This window comes from Acartia tonsa, chromosome 14, assembly GCF_053477335.1.
Source record: "Acartia tonsa isolate MP-2025a chromosome 14, ASM5347733v1, whole genome shotgun sequence".
Taxonomy (NCBI): Eukaryota; Metazoa; Arthropoda; class Copepoda; order Calanoida; family Acartiidae; genus Acartia; species Acartia tonsa.
Window position 1 is genome coordinate 33699256 of NC_137273.1, and position 22394 is coordinate 33721649.

General features: G+C 32.6%; 1 protein-coding gene across 3 annotated transcripts; it reads right to left on the reverse strand.

Moving 5' to 3' along the window:
* Positions 1–1787: 1787 nt before the first annotated feature.
* LOC145306497 (protein-tyrosine sulfotransferase-like) lies at positions 1788–17999 on the reverse strand. Of its 3 annotated transcripts, none has more exons than XM_080148624.1 (15): positions 17820–17999; positions 16629–16753; positions 14075–14159; positions 13509–13588; positions 12698–12799; positions 11960–12041; positions 11273–11359; positions 6530–6565; positions 5844–5917; positions 5284–5345; positions 4805–4907; positions 4177–4274; positions 3283–3346; positions 2884–2945; positions 1788–1949 (listed from the first exon to the last, which is right to left on the reverse strand). In XM_080148624.1, exons 2-15 carry the CDS (start codon positions 16708–16710, stop codon positions 1839–1841), a joined length of 1128 nt encoding a protein of 375 aa, XP_080004750.1. In that variant the 5' UTR covers positions 16711–16753; positions 17820–17999; the 3' UTR covers positions 1788–1838. The 3 variants fall into 3 exon arrangements, with proteins under 3 accessions (XP_080004750.1, XP_080004752.1, XP_080004751.1); XM_080148626.1 differs by having other exon boundaries at positions 1788–1973; XM_080148625.1 differs by having other exon boundaries at positions 16629–16749; positions 17820–17960.
* Between the last annotated feature and the right edge of the window lie 4395 nt (positions 18000–22394).

A 22394-nucleotide genomic window follows, 5' to 3' on the forward strand; every position in this document is an offset into this window, starting at 1 on the left:
AAAAAGGAAAAATTCAGAAGTTTTGGGTCATGCCAAGGAAACGAAGTTGCGGGTTTTGTCGTATTTTCACAGTAGCTTTTGAAAGGTTATTTAGGTTAGGTTAGGTAAATTTTAATGATTGCCCCGCAAGGTTAAAAAATAGGCCCTTATGGTTAGAGCCCCCCACAAGGGCTAAAATTAGGAGAAAACTACTGTGAAAATATCACGAAACCTGCAACTTCGTTTTATGATCCAAAACTTTTTTTTTGTAAACTTAAAATATCTTTTTTTCAAGTTTTAAATGTAAGTTCACAACCTTTTAAATGTGCTACAAGTAGAAAATAAATTACAAAACAAACTTTCAGCATTCATAATTGCATAGTTGATCATTTAAATAAAAAAAATTAGTTTTTATCGCATAGTATTGTAGACAGCTTTCCGCGGATATTCCAATAAAAAAAAATTTGAGAAAAAGCCCGGGCTAATAAAACTAGTGTTAATTTAATGTTTTTTTTTATTATTCGTGAAAAACTGTCTTTAATACAATGCTTTACATGTTTTATCAGATGACCGAGAAAAGGTTCTAACCCAGCGGATATTGATCGGTATCGAAGCCTTACAGGAAAAACATTGCGAATATATTTCTAAAAATTGTATTAAGGCAAGAAAAGTTTATTTTAATACTAAAAGTAATTTCTTTTTATAATCTGTCAAATCAAAAGTAAAAATAATAGAGCGGCTGTGCAATTTTTTAGTGCAAATTTATCACACTGCAAATGAGAAGTTTCCAGGGATAAATCAATTGCAGATATAATAATCTTTCCCAAATGAAACAGTATAATAACCTTCTTGCAGTAGCTTAACTACATTGTTAGAAAGACAGGGGTGTATATTTCAATCCTAGTTGAATTTCTTTCCCCCTAAACCTCTCAATTATTTTCCCCAATCTATATTATATAAATACTAAATATTTCCTTATTTTGAATGGGGGGAGGTTGGGATTATGAAAAATATACACACACACCCCTGTAGAGATATTAATTTTTCTCCAATGACTTTCCCTGTCAAAAATCCCTCAAAAATGTTTAATATTGATTCCTTGACTTTAAAACCACATATAATACCTAATATATGCAAATTATTTAAAATTTATTTTAAAAAACTAAAATGTAATTTTTTCAAAAAGCTTAAAAACTGGTAACTACTCAAATTGTCGAGGTATTCATTATATGAAATTAAAAAATTACAATTATATATAAAAAATAACTAAAATATTGTTATTCTAAAAACTAAAATTGCAAATAATACAAAATTATGGATATTATAAAAATTACAATATTTTACATTATATTAAAGGTTTCCTTTTTAGACCATTTATGCGGCAAGTCTTAAAATTTCGTTTCAAATAAACTCAATCGGTTATTCACAAAAATTCTTTAATTTTAGCAAAAACACGTCCAAGTCAAGAATCTTCATAATAATTAACAAATAACCTTGTAATACTAATGGTCAATTTTATTTTAATAATTTTTTCAATCTACCCTGTTCCTTACAGTTGGTTCATTTTTACATATAGATATTTAAAAATGCTTCTTTTATCTATAAAATATAATGATACTTTATTACAAAAAGAGATAACCTACAAATATAACTTAATCAAAGACCACTCAAATTTTTTTTTAAAAATACACAAAGTAGTTTTTTTCTTCAGATCTTATCATTTTAATACCTTGTTTTAAATAAGTTTATTGTTTAATAATTTTGTAGTATAGTTTATGTTTATGCAGCTGTTTTATAAACTGCCACAAAATCTGCCAAATTATCACGTTTTGTCTGAATGAAGATCATTCAAATGCTGCTTACTGGTCAAAGTCATTGATGCTATCCTTGACACCCGCCCTTGGCATGGTGTCTTTCTTGGATAATTTTTTCACACGGTCCGCAATTTCTTCCCACTCATCGTCATGCTCCTGAAAATATTACACAGCGTGATGCTATGTTTTATTTATTTGTTAATAAGAGTAATAGGGGGGGGGGGGGGGGGGGGTTGACACATTTGCGTAAAACTGGTACCTAGGCTTTATCTTTGGACTGAGAGGATAGGTTATCAAAGATGAAATCATTCTTATATGGTGAATTTCACGAAGTTTTAAGATTTTTTGGATAGACCTCCAGGTTCCAGAGCTGCCGGCCTCCAGGTGGTCTCTGTACAGGTAAAAATGAAAAAAAAAATTTTAAAGTTACAAATCAACTTATAAAACAAAATATGCATCTTTTTTCTTCAAATTTGTGAATAATATCAAAAATGATGCATATTTTGTTTTATAAGTTGTCCTGTAACTTAAATTTTGTTTTTTCAATTTTACCTGTACAGAGACCACCTGGAGGCCTGCAGCTCCGGAACCTGGGGGTCTATCAAAAAAATCGTAAAACTTTGTAAAATTAACCATATAAGAATGATTTTATCTTTAATAACCTATCCTCTCAGTCCAAAGATAAAGCCTAGGTACCAGGTTTACGCAAATGTGTCAAAACTTCACCTCCCCCTTGGTTGTTTTGTGTGTTTAGTCTCAGTCCATGTGCTTCATATTATCGGTAGTCTGTATAGCGGGTAGGTCGACCCTCTACTTTATAATAGTTTTATAACGAAAAAGTTTTTTTTGGGGGGGAGGGGGTTAGGAAGGTATATATTTTTAAAAGGGCAATTTTTCTTGGGAGGTTGGTGGTAATAGTTATAAACCTTCTCAGGACCTATAAAAAGCTACCCTGTAAAGGAGAACCCGATCTGTTCAGTGGTTTGTGAGATCCTTCGGTATAGACAGACAGACAGACAGACAGACAAACATCCTGTTACTTTATTATATAGATTGTCCTCTCCATCCCCAAATAATCTAAAAATCTGACCTGAATATCGTGTGTGTTATCAATGACAAACTGATCTGGTTTTCCATAGTTTGGTGGATTTCCTAAAAAGAAAAAATACATTTTCAAGAACTCGTCTTTTCTCGTCTACATTCTTATTTCTGTATCTATCTAAATGTCTAGTAGGTATTTAGCAATATTTTTATTCGTCTGTCTAACCGTATTTGTCGACATCTCATGTCTATATCTGTTTTTTTGTTTATCTATCTATCAGCATCTGTCTGTACATCTATTTTTCTGTCTAAATATATGTCTGTCTGCGAGGCTGTCAGTATCTGTTTGTCTGTCTTTCTTAATGTCTGTCTAACTGTTTAATTTTATTATAAGTCTGACTGTTTTTCTATCTGTCAGTCTGTCTCTGTATAAGTATCTATTTAGTACCTGCAGGATCATAACCAAAGTGTGCCAACATGGGAGCAACATCTGCCATATCGTCCAAAACATCCTAATATTGAATAAAATATTTTGGATCTACTGCAGTTCACGGTAGGAAATATTGCTGGTAACGAATATTGCCAAAACTCAATGAATTTTAAAGGCTGCTAGCTGCCAAACGGCTGAACGTACAGATCATAACCGCACACCATTTTAAGCGGTATAAGAAGCCCTACAAATAATCTAAAATAGCTAAGATCCAATGATGCACAGGGAAAGCTTCACTAAAGAAAAAACGCGTAAAATAGGCCTTTTTCGCGCATTTCTCTGCACTGCGAGATAATAATGCATTATTAATTTATGGCTATTCCAGATTATTTGTAGGCCTTCTTATGCCGCTTATAATAGTGTGCGGGCATGATCTGTACCTTCAGCCGTTTGGCAGCTAGCAGCCTTTAAAATTCATAGATTTTTGGCAATAATCGTTACCAGCAATATTTTACCGTGAACTGCAGTAGATCCAATATTTTTATTTTTAATTCGCCTATACCTGTAGTACCTATAGCAACATTTCAGGTCGAAAAAGTAAACCAAAGAGAGAGGGAACAGTGAGCTGTTTATTACACTAGTCACCAAACAAATAATGTTTTCTTATTTGTTTGCTTAATGCCTTTGAGGACTTTTACTAAATTTTGATTTGTTTATTAAGTTGAGTGTTTAGACGTTTAAACCATTAATTTTAACCAACAGAAGATGTAATTTTATGTATCATCATTGTGGATGTACATAAATTTATCGGCACTTTAGATCATTGATTTTTCGAGTTCCCAATCATTTCTTTCAAATCATCTATCATAATTCATTGACTAGGTACCTATTATTATATCTATCCATCTATACCTGAGGAATATGTCCAACCCATTTGGACAGAGCATCCAGATTAATTGGTTTAATAACTTGATCAGAAGATCTCTCAACCTTACTCAAACTAACTCCACCTTAATTAAAGAAAATATCTAAAAGCTGATAAAAATTAATGAATTGTAATAATTTTCAATTGAACAACTTATTTTACTAGGGATGGTTGAATAAAACGCAGCGACCTTTGTATTGAATTCTTAACTGTGTAATACACAGTGTGTATGGCAATTATTTGCGCCTTTATTGGGACAAGTTATTCCCACTCCTACCATTAGTGTAGAACACCTGACATAATAGTAGTGGTTACATATTTCTGCAGTTTTAATTTTGATTGATTAGCCATAGTTTCTTAGGGTTTGGACCTAAGTAGTCATGGAGTAGGCTAGCTGAGACACTTTTGTATAGCCACTAAGGCTATCAGGCTATAAATCAAGCTCCACGTTCAAGCACATTATGACTTGACCCGCTATCTCATGAGAGCTACTCATTATTACCTCACCCTCGCCGAGTATCTGCAGTTTTAATCGATTAAATCTTTAAACAAAGGCAAATAGCCAAATAATTCAAATTTTAAGAACTAAAAGACAAAGATAAAGCAATGAAATACCCTTCTTGTTGATTTGTTGTTCATGATGTAGGACAGCATCATTCCAGGGAAGGTCCAGAAACTTGAGAATCTTTCTCAACCATTTCTCAGGGTGCAACACCAACTAAAATGATTAGGTTAGGTTAGATCCATAAGAGGCATCCCTGCATTCATTAGGTCAAACATCACAAAATTAATAAAAGTACAGCTAAAAAATCAGACAATTCTGGTAAACGAACATCATGTTTTAGAAACAGAATATTATAAAAGCCTGGACAAGAATATTGTTAAATTGGTGCTTTTTTTATTAAGACTTGATTATGGATTTGGATATGCTTCACTTAAAATATTGTATCAAACCTCATCTCCGGCCTACAGTTCACCATTTAAAAATTCAAGTTAATATAATTATCCCACTAATTAACAAATAATTTGAAGAATTATTGTGCCTTATTGTTAAAGGACTCCTAGTGTAAGGATTAATATCTGTCTAACTATACCTGCTCATAGTAAACCGGTAGACAATGGTCGGGACCTAACTCTTTACATTGCTCATTCATTGCTAAAATAGAAAAAAAACTATCAAATATAAGGTTTAAAAAAAATAATTTAAGTTCTAAAATATTTGTCGGGTAACTACAAAAACCTTTTCGACCCAAACAAAAAACATTGTTAAAGCTTTCACTCTCAGTACATAGCAAGCACAGACCCCCATCCTTTTATTTTGAAACAAAATGGAGGGGGGTTTAGTTTTTTGTTTGTGTCTAACCCATGTAGGACCCTGAACCCAGTTGGATCTAAACCTGCGGTTTCACTAACCTAACCTGACATAAAGTAAAACACAAACAAAGCCCGGACCTTCGGCATCTCGAGGCCAAAAAACTGGTTTTAATCTTATAATTGTACTTTTCATATCTGCGAAGGCTGTTACGATATAATACGATGCTAGAAATAACTATTCTCTCTTTTAATTATCGAAGTCCAAACACATTTATTTATTCTCTAAATCTTAAGTTTTCTTAAAACTGCCGGTATTGTCCTACTAAAGGTAAAAATTAACCTGTGATAGCAGTATTCCATTTCTGAAGACATTGTCTGTAAGATTTCAAATCAAATCCTGTTATTGTCACTTTCCTAAAAGATCATTTTGTTATTTTGCAATTTATAAAATTATCGTTATTCAAACAAAATATATTATTTTTCACATTTAAAGGCGAGATAAAATTGTGGGGGGTGGGTAATTTATTTTCGGCCATTGTATTAATCCTGATTCAGTGACTGCAATAAATAAAGAATAAAATACATTTATTTAAATAACTACAAATCTCTGATAATTCTTATCCTTGATTAAAAAAAAAACAATAACATAAAGTACAAGCAGAAAGAAAGTGTAGTATTTCATACTATTCAAAGTTTCATTTATCAATAATAAATGTTATCATTGTATGTAAAGAGCTAGAACATTTCGCTTCAATTGTGCAAAAAATTAACGTTTATTCTTAAAGGGTTAAAAAAAATATCAGCAACTACACATATATAAATAGGTACCCATGCAGTAAGGTAGTGTTTCCTAAAAACATAAGAAAACACAGAATTTCTGTAGATTCGTAACCAAAATGATTTTTTACTGTCTGTATTGCTTAAAAATAAGTAAGTTATCTACCCCCCCCCCCTCTCTCTCTCCTTCGGTGTCAAAACTTGCCACAGTATTCCCTTGCTATGAGAAACAACCTATTTAATATTTACCTTGTAATTATACTGTGAACTGAAGCTCTTCCATCCCTAAAAAGATATCCACATATAATATTTTATCCATCTTTATGTATATTGTAAATATAAAAATCCTTCAATTGAAGTTAAAAAAGTACCAATTAGTATGACAAATGACAAAAGTTTCGCAATTTTCTTTGAAGATTCTCCTTTTTATGGATATTCGTCTCATCTACTAATTTGGTCCTCCACCTGTTTTGCTTTTTGATTTTTGATTGATTGATTAGCCATAGTTTCTTAGGGTTTGGACCTAAGTAGTCATGAAGTAGGCTGAGACACTTTTGTATAGCCACTAGGGCTATCAAGCTCCACGTTCAAGCACATTATGACTTGACCCGCTATCTCATGAGAGCTACTCATTATTACCTCACCCTCGCCGAGTATGGCAGGTGTCCCAAATTAAGTCACCTTAATGAATGACGCTCTCCGCAGAGGAGCTTGGGATAAGGGTAGTACTGATATTATGTACGTGACTATTGAGTATCCAAACTTACTCAATAATCCCCTTCTTACACAACCAGGGGAAGTTGCGTGAATGTATTCAACTGAGAAATTCGAGTTGCCACATGGGGACTAGAACTCGAACTCTCATCACCGTAACTCAGTGCGTTACCACTGAGCTACGACGCCCCTCTGCACAGCGGTCTAAGGCCGGACATTTCGCTAAAAATCAACATTGGAGTTCCTCTAAATTAATAAATTATTTTGAAAATATATACCCTATCTCATATAAAACCGAAGAGTTTTTGTCTTTTTAGCTATTGGTTGATGAAATATGAACTTTGAAACATGAAGGTTAAGGATTATTTTCACGTCATGAATTTTACCTTTTGAATTTTCACCATCTCTGGAAAAAATACTTTTTTTCAGTGTTACATTAGTACAATGAAGTTTCTTCACCTATTTATATTTATAATACTACATGATCTATTAGGAAACTTGGGTTTAAAATTTTTTTTTTACTTTTTTCATCCATTTTTATGCTGTTTTTGAAAAATTTTCATGTCATTTCTTAAATATTTTTGCAAAAAAATTTGGCCATAATTTTCAGTTTTTTAAGTTTTTCACCAAAAACCGGGCCCCGCAACATACCAAACCATATATTATTCTTAATTTACAGGTATAATGCCATAGTTTGATGTTTAGTTTAGGTTGTTGCAGGGCCCGGTTTCTTGCAAATTTTAACTTTAACTTTAGGGGCCAAACTCTAAAATTACATTACAAGAAAAACATTTTATTTACATTTTTTTCTTTTCTCTGTTAATTTTAACTTATGATGCATTTAAACTGCCCATAAAGAGCCTACGACAAATGAAGAGACATTAAGAGATTTAAAATGAATGTTTCAATCTTTTTAAGGAGGGGGGGGGGGGCAGGGGTGTTTAATGCATCCTTTTCGTAATCAATGTTTTTTTGGCCATTTTCAGGGCAAATCCATCATTTATTACATAGGAAACAACTTCTTGAAACATAATTTTGCTATAATTGATGTTAAATGTTACCAATAGCCATTTAAAAAATTTCTTGTACCAGCTGCTCAACGGCTAGAATCAGCGGAAAACGGCTGGGAGTGGCCAAGAGTATGATGTGTAGATAGTGCTTGTGTCGTGTCTAGGGGTAGGTTTTTTATGGGTGCTGAGCTCAAAAATACTCTCAAAAATAGTGGGAGCCCATCCATATGGCAGCTGGGTAACGGCAGCTGCTCAGCTGTTAGCCATTTTATAAGACTATTTAATGATATTTTAATATTAAAAATTTCAGTAAATTTAACTTTATTGATTAATACCTATTTCCAATTAATTTTATTGGATATATTACTAATTTTTTTAAAATTTCTAGATTTAGCTGTTAAACAGCTGAAAACATCACTAAATTAAGTATTATTACTTATCAAAGAGAAAATAACTTAGTAAAAAAACTTAAAAAGGGTGAAGAAACTTGAATTAGATGTATCAAATGTATGTTGCACAAGGTTGGTGATTGGGCATATTTACCTTTATATAATCATTTCTACAGTAATATTTATTAATGCTTCAAGGTTTTTAGTAGCGAAGCTACTCTATTAGTAGCGAAGCTACTCTATAATTCACTTTGTCCGTCCGTCCGTCAGTCCGTCCGTCAGTCCGTAACGCTATGGGGGAAATGGGATTTACTCAGCTCCTATAAAAGATAGAATGCTGAAATTTTTTGACAACATTCCCATCATCAAGGAGCACAATTAAGTATAAAACATCGATGGCGGTAGGACCGCTTTTTTGCAGGTTTTAGGCTATTTTTGTATTTTTCACATTTTTCTCCATATCTTCAGTGTTTATGGTGCGATTTTCAAAATTTTTTCAGTTATAGATATATAAATTAAATTTCCAGTCGTTTTAAGAAAACAACTGTGACGGTTAGACTGCCTTTAAGCAGGTTTTAGGCTATTTTTGTATTTTTCACATTTTTCTCCATATCTTTGCTGTTTATGGTCCGATTTTCAAAAATTTTTTAGTTATAGATATCAAAATTAAATTTCCTGTCCTTTAAAGAAAACAACTATGAACGTCAGACTGCCTTTCAGCAGGTTTTAGGCTATTTTTGTATTTTTCACATTTTTCTCCATTTCTTTGGTGTTTATAGTACGATTTCCAAAATTTTTTCAGTTATAAATATCAAAATAAAATTTCCTGTTGTTTAAAGAAAACAACCATGACGGTAAGACTTCCTTTTTGCAGGTTTTTGGCTATTTTTATATTTTTTACATTTTCCCCCATATCTTTGGTGTTTTTGGTCCAATTTTAAAACTTTTTTGGGATATCAGTATCAAAATAATTTTTCCCATTGTTATAAGCATCTTTTATGTAATTTACTTTGACCGTCATCATTTACAAAATAAAACAGGGTTTCGTGTTTATTTTCTCCAATAAATCAATTAATAAATACACTTCAAATCTACTTGTACATATTACCATCCATGATTTTATTTTTTGTGCTTCGCTACTTATGGATGTTGTCATCCTTGTTAAATGTGTTATTGCTATAAAACATCGAATTTAGGCTCTCTACCACTTAAGAAAATATTATGAAAATATGAAATTTTAGATAAATTTTAAAGTATTTTCTAGACCAGTTGGCTTTTGTTTTTCTTCTGTAGATGAATATACGAGTTGCATTGGGTAATAATAAGGTGCAGGCTTTTCATTTTGAACGATTCTATCAACTACAAGCTGAGAAAATTGACTTTGAGTAGAGGTAGGTGAAATGTCCACCAAAAGGCCAAAATAGACCACTGTGCTCTGTTTTGCTTTTCTTTATATTTCCATTAAGATTTTTGTTATCTAAGTTTTTCTTTTTAGTAGCGAAGCTACTCTATAATTCACTTTGTCCGTCCGTCAGTCCGTCCGTAACGCTATGGGGGAAATGGGATTTACTCAGCTCCTATAAAAGATAGAAAGCTGAAATTTTTTGACAACATTCCCATCCTTAAGGAGCACAATTAACTATAAAACATCAATGGCGGTCGGGCGGCTTTTTAGCAGGTTTTAGGCTATTTTTTTATTTTCCACATTTTTCCTCATATCTTTGGTGTTTATGGTCCGATTTTCAAAAAATGTTCAGTTAGATATATCAAAATTAAATTTTCCGTCGTTTGAAGAAAATAACAATGACGGTCAGACTGCCTTTTTGCAGGTTTTTGGCTATTTTTATATTTTTTACATTTTCCCCCATATCTTTGGTGTTTATGGTCCGATTTTCAAACTTTTTTCAGTTAAAGATATCAAAATTAAATTTCCCTTCGTTTGAAGAAAACAACAATGACGGTCAGACTGCCTTTTTGCAGGTTTTTGGCTATTTTTATATTTTTTTACATTTTCCCCCATATCTTTGGTGTTTATGGACCGATTTTTAAAAAATTTTCAGTTAAAGATATCAAAATTAAATTTCCGCTCAATTGAAGAAATCAACAATGACGGTCAGAAAGCCTTTTTGCAGGTTTTTGGCTATTTTTATATTTTTTACATTTTCCCCCATATCTTTGGTGTTTATTAATCGATTATCAAAATTTTTTCAGTTAAAGATATCAAAATTAAATTTCCCGTCGTTTTTAGAAAACAACAATGACCGTCAGTCCCATCCACGAAATTTTGTGCTTCGCTACTTATGGATGTTGTCATCCTTGTTTAAAATCTAATCTTTTTCTGCAGCATTTATGAAAGGAATCTTGTTTATCGAACATTTACTCATCTTAAAGTATTAAAGCAGTCTTGATTTAAAATTTATTTTATCTCTAAAGTGTTATCTAGGGTTGGCAATCCGGATCCGGAATCCGTTTTTTATAGCGGAATCCGGATTCTTATTTGGTAGGCTAAAATTAGCGTCTTGAGTTTTTTCTTTCAACTCCTCCTATTTGAAGGCAAAGATTTTCATCATTATATATACCTAACATCTTTTAAAATCTGGTTCGATTCTCGGAAGGAAATTATAGAGAACACCAAGAACATTAATTTTTAGGACATATGTAGCACTTAATTTTTTAATTTAAAAAAAAATCCTTAAAAATATTGCTAGAAACCGGAATCCGCCAAAATAAGAATTCGGAATCCGCAAGGAATCCGCCACTTTTTTTTGACGGATTCTTTAACTTTTAAGAATCCGGAATCCGAATCCGGCCCAAAAAATCGACGGATTGCCATCACTAGTTATAACAACGGGTTACCTTAATAAACAAAGAAAACTAACCTGACCATAAAAAGAAATTTTCCATTGGGGAAAAGTTGTTTGAGGTAGGACCCAGATTTCAGGGTGAAGGGATCTTTGTTGCATAACCTAAAAATAAACAAATATCAGTAGGTGATATGTTGGGGGTCTTTCTTACTACAGTTATGATGGCATCGCAAAACATTCAATGATTAATTCAAATCACGATTTAATGTTATGTTCCAATTGACATTGAATTCAAACCAATAACATTCCTCCGTAACAAATTATCCTATTATATAAAGTAGAAAGCTTTTTTGTCTGTAGCGTAGGATATCGCTAACCACTGAACCGATATGGTCCTCCTCTACAGTAAAGCTTTACATTGATATGTCCCGGGATAGATTTAGGCTATTTTTCCGCCCTTTCATATTCCTTGGAATATAGAGCCCCTATATGCTAGGGACGTAGCCACAAATACTTATTAAAAAGAAGCATTTCCCAATATACATACGAATATTACCTATCCCTAGCAAGGCTCGAATTTATAATGGTCTGATGATTTGAGTAAAATCTAACTTTTGCAAGGGCAGATTTTTTTGGACTGTGGAGGTACCCTCCCCAAAAATGGGTACAAACCATCCTGGGCCATTGAAAAGAACTTTATCGGTTAGCGAGATCCTTCGCTACACACATATACAAACACTTTTACTTTTATTCAGGGATTACCTCTTAGCAGGTTCAGCATGTTTAGCTACAACTTCTAAGATAAATGAAGATATGGCAGAGTCTAAAACATCACCCGTCAGACCTAAAACAATGATTTTATTTCATTGACGTGACATAACAGTGACTTTAATGCAGTGATCTAAAGGGATCAACAATGGCAGATTAATTGCTATACATCCCCAATGATGATACACAAAATTAAAATTAGTGGCCGAAACGTTTGAACATTCAACGTAATAAACCAACCATTAAAAATTCAATGAAAGTCCCCAAGTTGGGATGCCTACGGATAAGAAAACGTTATCATAAAACTTAGAGTATTAATAATAAAATAGTTCTTGATGTACAAGATATCTTCCGTTTTTTAATAGCGGATTCGGATTCTTAATTGGTAGGCTAAAATTAGCGTCTTGAGTTTTTTCTTTCAACTCCCCCTTTTTGAAGCCAAAGATTATCATCATTATATATAAAAATCTTTTAAAATCTGGTTCGATTCTCCGAAGTGAATTATAGAGAACACCAAGAACATTAATTTTTAGGACATATGTAGCACTTAATTTTTTTTTTTTTATAAAGCCTTTTAAAATATTGCTAGAATCCGGAATCCGCAAAAACTAAGAATCTGAAATCCGCGAGAATCCGCCATTTTTTTGAACGGGTTCTTGTAAGAATTGGAATCCGGTCCAAAAATTTGACGGATTGCCATCCCTAATAATATTTAATGAAAATGAGTCTAACCTGCTTCTTGTAACCTCAGAGATTCTTTTTGTGATTTCATCCAGTGGGATCTCATTTGTAATAGTCTAGGAACTACTCGGGTCTCTTCTCCACATCTCACATCTAGATAGATAGATAATCATTACAATAGATGTATTACCCTAAATAGTCAATCAGAAACTAAAATCCGTCAAAATTAAAAAGGTATTTAGGGCCGACGTACCTTGTCAGTTTAACTGTCATTTATTATTTAATTCCAAAATAAATTTATAAATATAGGTAATTTCCAAAAGCAAAGCTTTAATTGTCCTTCCTTAATGGATAATTGTTTAATATGACACTTTCTAACTAATAATGTGGTTTTAAATTGTCCTATATGAATCAAATAAGGGTTTGACTGCCTAACCTAGCTATATTAATAAACTATAATAGATGGATAGGTACCTAGTTAATTTGATCTTATTTTAATATAACATACATACATACATGATATGTGAGTCAACCCTGTACAAAATCTCAATACGTAGGTAATTTTTTCTCGTCTGGATTTGTATCAACCATAGCTCTCATAATTAACACCACAAATTAATATACCTCAAGTAACTCATCTCACATACCTAAACTAACTAGGTAGGTAAACTTTTTCTAGCCTGGATGTGAATCTAATATTAATAGCTCTCGTAATAAAAAAAAACACCACCTATGAAATTTACCTACCTATGTCTATCTATTAAAGCATTCATGATAATAAAATATCACAAGAAAAAATCCTTGCTTGGTAACACATCTCTAAACCCAATCTAACTAGGTACCTAGGTAAATTATTTCTTACCTGGATGTGCATCTAACATAGCTCTCATAAGAGTAGTACCACTACGTGGAACTCCACCAATGAATATCAATGGAGATTGTCTAAAATAATAAAAATATGATACGCTTTAAATTATTCGAGAATCAATCAAGATACTAATAGCTATTGAATTTGGATAAAACCAAGGGGAAGTGGGAATGAAAAGTAGACAAAATATAAAAAAAGTGGATTGAATCACGTCATTCAACTTTTTGATTTATTAAAATAGCCGAATCAAATCCCTTGTCAATGACATCCGAGCTTATTTTTTGGGGTTTTTTTGCGGGGGGGGGGGGGTGGGAGAGAAGGAAGAAAGGGTTTCAACGTTTTTTTTTTTGGTTGGGGGAGGATTGAACACATTTTTATCCCACACCCCTGGACGTCCCTGACCCTTGTCTCTATGTAAATAAAAGAAAAACTGTATTTATGATTATTTTTTATTTTCCACTGCACATTTAAGATTTACAGTCAAAGGTTGTGCAATCAAGGGGCTGTTTGCCAGTTTTCTGCAACAGGCAATACTAAAAAATAATAAAATAAATACCTACCTGTTATAATTATAAAGGTTTCCATCAGAACCAATGATGGAGGTTTCCTTAGAGGGTTGTGGACAACTCGCCATCCCCTTGGGACCTGAATCATAAGAAATGAAATAAAGATACATACACATTAGGGTGGGTCGATTTCGGAATTACACATTAGTAATGCAAGGGTCATTGGGCCAATATAAAACCATGTGAAACTTGAAAGAGGTTTACAAAAGCGAAGCTTTTCTATAATAGGGTCGTTCCGTACGTCCGTCCGTCACAAACGGATAGCTTTTTTCCGTTAATTTAGGCATGTTATAATTGTCCTATCGATTTCAAACTTTGCATGGTGATTCCTTTAGTAGTTAGGTACGATATAGAAAGCGTAACAACTCTATAATCATTACAAGAATGTCCGTACGTCCATTTTAAACATGTTGATTTTTTTTACTTTATTAACATCAAATTTTTATATGATCTAATCATCCGATTGATCTGATTTTTGGTATGTTGATTCCTGGGACAACAAAGTATGCTATAAGCGAAGCAACTCTATAATCACGTCCTAAAAATGTAAGTATGTCCATATACATCATCCTGTATCAAGCAGTTTTTCAACAAATTTACTTACAATTTTGCTTCGACTCTTATACATTTATCAGGGATAAGGGATGGGAAACGTAGGAAAATATTATTTCAGGCCTATTTAAAGCCTAGGCCTATTTCTAGCCTAAGAAACCAGTTTTGGGATAGCGCAGTGGTTCGTATAAAATGCTAATGAAAAAGCTGTGTGTGTGTGTGTAGATAAAGTATAGAATCAAATTCAGGTAGCTAGTTTAAAGTAAAAAACATAACTTTTTATAAACCTATATATTAATGGCTTTTGTTAAAATGAGGTTTTTTCTCTCCCAAATTTTTTTATCTTTTACTTTGGTAATTTGAACTGTCAGAAAGCTATCGTTGGGTTTCCCTCAGACAGATTTTAGTTTGTATTATTTGCATTTTTATTAATGAGTAAAAATTTTATTTGAAAATTTCATTGCTAATTAAAATTCAAAAAAAAAAAAAATATGCACTTGGGTAACATTCTATCAAGTTCTTTGGATACTATAATGTAATGATATATCTGTACTGTGTTGTATTGTACAAAAATTAGGGTTAAGATGTTGTATCAATTCCGTACTAAATTTTTAAAATTCAAAATACAACATCTAATTTATAAACTACCAAATGAAAATTCGTAGCTACCTTCTTTCCAAAAAAATAATCCCGTTATTTTTGTTTTTTCTATATGGCCCTTTTTTAATGTTTAACTCTAAGCAGATTTAATAATTAAACTAATGTGATCTAACACCATTTATATTTATTTTTTCGTAGCAGACGAAATCATTATTTTTTCTAGAATTGTCTGCTTCTAAAATTTCCGCCATCTGTGATTTGGGCTTGTTTTGATCAACCAATAACCAATTGGCGCCGCCAATTGGTGATTGGTTGATACAAAACAAGCCCAAATCACAGAACACTATTGGTTTAGAGCGGTAGCCAATATGAGCCGTCCGCCAGTAAGGTTATTAAATTAGGCAAATGGTAAAAGTTGCATGATCCCTTTCAAAACCAGGCCGAGACCTAATTTATGGTCAGGTTTCCTATCCCTTATCCCTGACATTTATATTCTGATTATTCAGTTCTGACACTATATAAGTGTTAATGTCTGTTTGTCCTACCGTTTCAGTGCTTTGCTTTTATAAATGTTGTCATCCTTCTTTAATCCGATAACAACGGGCGCGCGGGGGGGTATAAAATGTGCCCGCCCACTTATAAAACCAAAATTTGAAATTCCTTCAAACACAGGCATGTTGCATATCAAAATGACCGCATTGAAATGCTGATTACAGATCTGAAAACAGTTTCGAAAGATATTGATTCAGTCTGAAATGATTTTCAAATAACCTACCAAAATGAAATTTTTGACTAAATCAGCTGTTTTTAGGTCCATATTGAGATCTTATTCGAACTAGGAGCAATATTTTACAAAACGGTTTTCAGATTCGTAATCAGCATTTCAATGCAGTCATTTTGATATGCAACATGCCTGTGTTTGAAGGAATTTAAATTTTTGGTTTTAAAAGGGGGTGGGCAGCTATAAATGCCAAGTTATTTTTAAAACTTGAATGGGGCTTATCATACATATAATATAATATATATGACTTCCGCAACTTATGATAACAGTAAAATCTAAAAAAAGGGTGAAAAGGACCCACTCTAATACACATAGGTCATAGTAAGGAGATAGGGGATTTCTTAGGCAGTTTAGGTTAGATACTGGAAGGGTAGCCCCGCAGGAGTTAGGCATAGGATAAAAACTAAAACACAGGCCACCCCCATTATTTTCAAAATATTAAAAAAAAGTGGGGTGGTTTATATGCTCACTAGACACTTTGTGGGAGGCACCATTTCTCCATTATGATCTATATTCTTCCTTCATAGATTTGCACTTGTTTTACATATGCTGTCGCAAATTGTTAGAATATAATCACGCAACCTTCCCTGACATGGACCTTTACCAGTTACTAACCTGATATATGGCTGAAAACATAGAACAGAATGAATACACATACACACACCAACAGGTATTTATTTGCTGATCGGCTCAACATCTTGGCTATTTGCACGTTCTTGTTGATAAAATCTGTTTTCTTACTACAGGGATAGTTCCATGAAGGATAATTAACGAGTAAAGTTACTTATCATAATAATAATGTCAAGTTTTACCATATGTTAGGTAGGTATAAATCACCAAAATGGTAAACAATATATCTTAATATAAACGTTATACGGGGAAATCCCAATCCATAAAGTAGTAAGATTTCTTTGTCTGAAGTGAAGGATTTCGCTAAACCTATATGGTTCTCATTTACAGTCAATCCTCTTATATATAAAGGGAAGCTTTTAACTAATTTGGGGGAGGATATTTCAACCCTCTAAATAAAAAAGGACCCACCAATTCTTAAAAGCGAAGCTTTTCTATAATTAGGGTCGGTCCGTCCGTAACGGATAGCTTTTTAAATTAATTTAGGCATGTTAGAATTGTCCTATCGATTTCAAATTTTGCATGGTGATTCCTTTAGTAGTTAGTTAAGATTTAGAAAGCGTAGCAACTCTATAATCATTACCAAAATGTCCGTACGTCCATTTTAAACATCTTGATTTTTTTACTTTTTTAACAACAAATTTTTATGTGAACTAATCATCTGATTACTCTAATTTTTGGTATATTGATTCCTGGGACAACAAAGTATAATGTTATAAGCTAAGCAACTATATAATAAAGTCCTAAAAATGTAAGTATGTCCATAAACATTATCATGAATCAAGCAGTTTTTTTCAACAAATTTTCTTACAATTTTGCTTTAACCCTTTTACAATTATATTATGATTATTCAGTTCTGACACTATACAAGTGTTAATGTCCGTTTGTCCTACCGTTTCAGTGCTTCGCTTTTATAAATTTTGTCATCCTTGTTTTTTATACTTTTTCTTATTTAAATGGGGGGAGGCTGACTTTTCCCACTTTCCCACCTCTAGGCTAATTGGGTCGTAGGCGCTGTTATCTTTAAAAGAAAGAGGATCATTTTATGCTGTTGCGATCAAATAAAAAACATAACTTTTCTAATCTTAGAAAATATTATTATTCACACACAATTTGGTGTTCATGGATTGGTTAATTGTCCATTGTTCAATCCTTGCACCTTTCATGGAACTATACCTAATCACGTTTCAAATTGGAAGATTTTTAAAAATTTTGTGTGAAAAGTCTAATTAAAGTTAAACTTTCATTTTCTAAATTTTTGCATGTTGTGAATTAGTTTTCACCAACTGAAAATTTGGTTTCAAGTTTTTATGATCACTTTAAATCACTGGCGTTCAAATTGATTTCTTTTTCTCTCTAAAGAAAACGTGTATAATGTATATTATATTTTTTCTCAAATTAATATTTCACATTTTCAAGTATTTTTTACATTCTATGTATTGTTGAAATAACTAAACCTCTGAAAAATTAAAAAATGCTCGAAAATAAATAAAATCTACTAGTTAATGAACAATTTCAATAAAAGGACTATAGTTATTTAAACTTGTAATATCAATATTAGGATAATGTTGTATATTCAAACTTTTAATAATAAAATTAGGCTTTTATTATGTTATTTTATTACTGTGTATTTGTACAAATAAAACAAAAATAAACATAGCGTAATTTTCCATTTGGGACACATATGAAACAATTAGACGTTTATGTAAAACAGAGAATTAGAATCAAGATTTTTAACCTAATGACAAAATTAAAACCAGGACGATTTTATCCATTGGGAACTAGGCTATTAGAAAATTAAAAGCCTCAGTGTCAGGGATATAAAGGGATAAGACAATGGACGATAAATTGATATTTATCCCCAATGGCGATAAGCAATATTACACGTTTGTAGATAAAAAATTGTCTGCTAAAAAGTTTGGTTTATTTCTAGTGTGAAACAACCAATAAGGGGAGGAGTTTTGACACATTTGCGTAAAGTTACAGGTCAACTTATAAAACAAAATATGCATCCTTTTAATAATATTTACATATTTGAAGAAAAAAGATGCATATTCTGTTTTATAAGTTGATTTGTAACTTAATTTTTTTTTTCATTTTTACCTGTACAAAGACCACCTGGAGGCCTGCAGCTCCGGAACCTGGAGGTCTATTCAAAAAAAAACTTAAAACTTCGTGAAATTCATCATATAAGAATGATTTTATCTTTAATAACCTATCCTCTCAGTCCAAAGATAAAGCCTAGGTACCATGTTTACGCAAATGTGTCAAAACTCCCCCCCCCCCCCCTTATTTAAGAATGTACCCAAAGTTTTTTAAGCCAGCGAATAAAATACAAAGGTTATCATTTGTTATTTACATTTCTAGAACACCAGTTGTATTATGAATGTGTGTATGTAGTATGATATTTGATGTACATATTTGTTCATGTTAACCCAGTAAAAAACTTGAAATGACTGAAGACTTCTTAGAGAAAATCCCCCTACGATTTATTTGGACCTAACTAGAACTCCCCTCCCCATTATGAAGCCGGGATATAGATACGGAATAAGAAATAATTCTCCCCCAAAATGCCAATGATAAAAATTGTTTTTTTTCTGTTTGAGTACAAATACAACATTATCCTATGAACTAAAGTAATAGAATGTGTATTTGTGTGTCCTGTAAGATTTTATTGTTTATTCTTTATTAGTGAGGGGGGTGGGGCAAAAATCTCAAGGTAAAATAGTTTTCCTTTAAGGGCAATGTTTCTATTTTAAATAGGTATTTATTATTAATATGGGGTAGTTTTTTTTTGTAACAATTCAAATATTTTGAATATTGTTTTCCAAGGGTACAGAACACGCCAAAGGGTCAACTTAGGGATACAAGGATAGGTTAATGCAAGATAAACTTTTCTTCTCTCTAATTTTATTAGTAAAGTTCGGAGGTATATTTTGTTATCGACAGGCTATGAATTATTCTTTCACCAATTCTTGATTGTAAAATTCTAACTAAGAGAAAAATGGACAAATTTTGAATTGTTTGAGGAAGAATATTTTTTTCCATTGTCCTAACCCTGAAACCCTGGGGTCAACTACAAGTCTGAACCCCTTGTAAGATTTACACACAATAATATGTAATAAGTATGTTTATACAGAGACTGACATTTAACATTTTCTGATTATGCCATAAGATGGTTTTTAGTTATTTATAGCATCGTATTGCAGACAGTTTTGTTAGCCCGAAGGAGCCAAAGGCCCAATCTTACAAAAATTGTTATAATTTTTCAATATTTTTGTTTTAATATTCGTGGAAAATTGTCTGTAATACGATGCTATACATGATTTTTCAGTTTGCGTGTGTTTTTTATTTTCTACTTTTCAATGTAAACACAAATCAAAAATTTTAGTTTTTTCAAAAACGTTTCAAGATTAACATTGCTGAAAATAAGTCCACATTAATTCTAAAGATTAGGTTTACACAATTTAGGATTTAGCGGAAGTTTTATATATTAAATTCTTTAAGGTTGGTAGGTATATAAAAGGTTTGGCTAAAAAAAAGCATAAATAATCCTAATATCTAAGTAATATGATGTCCGTAGTGATGAGAATCCGGATCCGGAATCCGCCCAATTTTCGGCTAATTTTGGAATCCGAATCCGTATACGGAATCCGTTTTTTATAGCGGATTCCGGATTCTAAATTGGTAGGCTAAAATTACCGTCTTGAGATTTTTCTTACAACTCCCTCTTTTTGAAGGCAAAGATCACCCCCCCCCCAGCACACCACCTTCCCCCCCCCCATTTCTTCCCACATAAACCACGAAGTTGATATACCAGCTGATAACACAGAGCTCTCAATTTCTACATAACAAATTTTAATAATTACTAATGTGATGTAAATGTTTTAGTTATGCTGGAAGTCAACACTTTAAACAAATCAAGGCTTCAACCAAGTAACATAGTGATAAATTAACGAAAAAAGCAATCCCTCTGAGACGGACGGCCTTTTAAAATACTGCTAGAATCCGGAATCCGCCAAAAATAAGAATCCGGAATCCGCAAGAATCCGTCACTTTTTTTGACGGATTCCTTCAGAATCCGGAATCCGAATCCAGCCCAAAAATTCGACGGATTCCCATCCCTAGATGTCCGTCTGTAGCGAAGGATCCCGTTAACCGCTAAACCGATATGGTTATTCTTACTTTAGTGAAGTTTCACATAGGTCCAGGCTAGGTTTATATTTAATAATTTTATATAATCAAATCAAAGTCAATGAAATATTTGTTTCACTATAAAGGAACGATTTGGCAAGCTAACTACAATTTTGTCACTAGTAAAACAAATCAAAGTTCTAATAATAACCAAAATATTGTGTTTTTTTTAAAGAAAAGGGGAGGGGCTGAGGTTTAAAACGGGAGCAACAAGTGGCCAATTTAGCCATCCCTTCCTAAACCACTGCCCCCCCCCCCCCCAGCCTGCACTCCCCCACCAAGCCTGCACCCCCCCCCCCTCCCCACCAAAAAAACCATATATAGTCAAAAGGATTAATTTAATTATCAAAAGAAAAAAAAGTGTTACCATGTAAATATAATGGAATCTAGTGCATTTTATAGAATCTAAGAACTTTAAAGGCTGCTAACGGTAGACCACATAGAGTATGCTTAAACAAAATAATAAGCGAATAAAGGACTTCTTTTGCCGCTTTTCAAGGTCTGCGGGCATGCCATGTACATCAGCTGAGTACCAGCTATCAGCCTAAAAAAGTTCGTAGATTTTTGGATGTAATCGTTACCAGGAACATTTTACCCTGAACTGCACTAGATCCAAATATTGTATAAATATTATTTTCCCCTTACAGTTTATCTTTACTGAAATAAGAAACCCAAATAGTTTTTTCTTCAAGTACAATATCACTGGTCCTTATAAACAATGAACATAAAGTTATGGGTTCCAAAAACATTTTAAAGCATAGCAAATCAAAGCTATGAACTTTTCTAGGAATAAGAAAGGGTTTTCATCACGAACTTTCTTTTTATATTCAAATTAAATATAAAATATTGCGCATTTTAAAAATATTTTAGTTTAGTCAATTTTCGAGATTTTGTTAAACAAAAATTATATTTTAAACTTCGAGCAGCTTGGCTAAGGTATGTAGAAAGAGGTTTAAGAGATTTTAATAAACATTATACTTAAGACCATTATATTACTTGGCCCATAGCAGGACAGAGAAAGTCAGAAAACTACATTAAAATCACTCAGACTTTTTATAAAGCTTCCTTGAACAGTACAACTCTTTCGGACAATCAATTTACATAATTATAAGCTTCAGTCAAAGAGAATTTTACCACTTAATATCATAGGAAACCTTTATACTCGATCCAGGGGGAGCTATTCAGCCAATTAATTCCAATTAAAATTGCCGCAAAATTTAATATTTTGTTGGGGTAAAGTTGGCGTATAACTTGTTTTATAATGTAACTGAAGGTGAGTGGGTAAGGAGAGGAGAAAAAAGGGAAGGGGGTTGTGGGGTAAATTTTCCTTTAGAATTGTTTGTCTGAATCACGTTCCCTTTTCCCTGACTTGATCATGATTATTTCTTAAGTGCCGAAGAGATGTAGGGCAAATTCATTCTTCAGATAAAATAATCCACCAAATATTGTACTTTACTATAGAAACACTTTGGTCGACACTTTGTGTCCCCTTTTCCAAGATTTTAATGCGCGACAATTCTTGAAACCCCACAAAAGAGTTTAAACTGCACCCACCAA

Coding starts and splice junctions, on each gene's coding strand:
- LOC145306497 (XM_080148624.1), bottom strand. CDS start 16,710: ATGTTGAGCCGATCAGCAAATAAATACCTGTTGGTGTGTGTATGTGTA. Junction 5,918..6,529: donor GTTCACAGTATAATTACAAG/GTAAATATTAAA, acceptor ATGATCTTTTAG/GAAAGTGACAATAACAGGAT. Junction 2,946..3,282: donor CTTTGGTTATGATCCTGCAG/GTACTAAATAGA, acceptor TTTTCTTTTTAG/GAAATCCACCAAACTATGGA.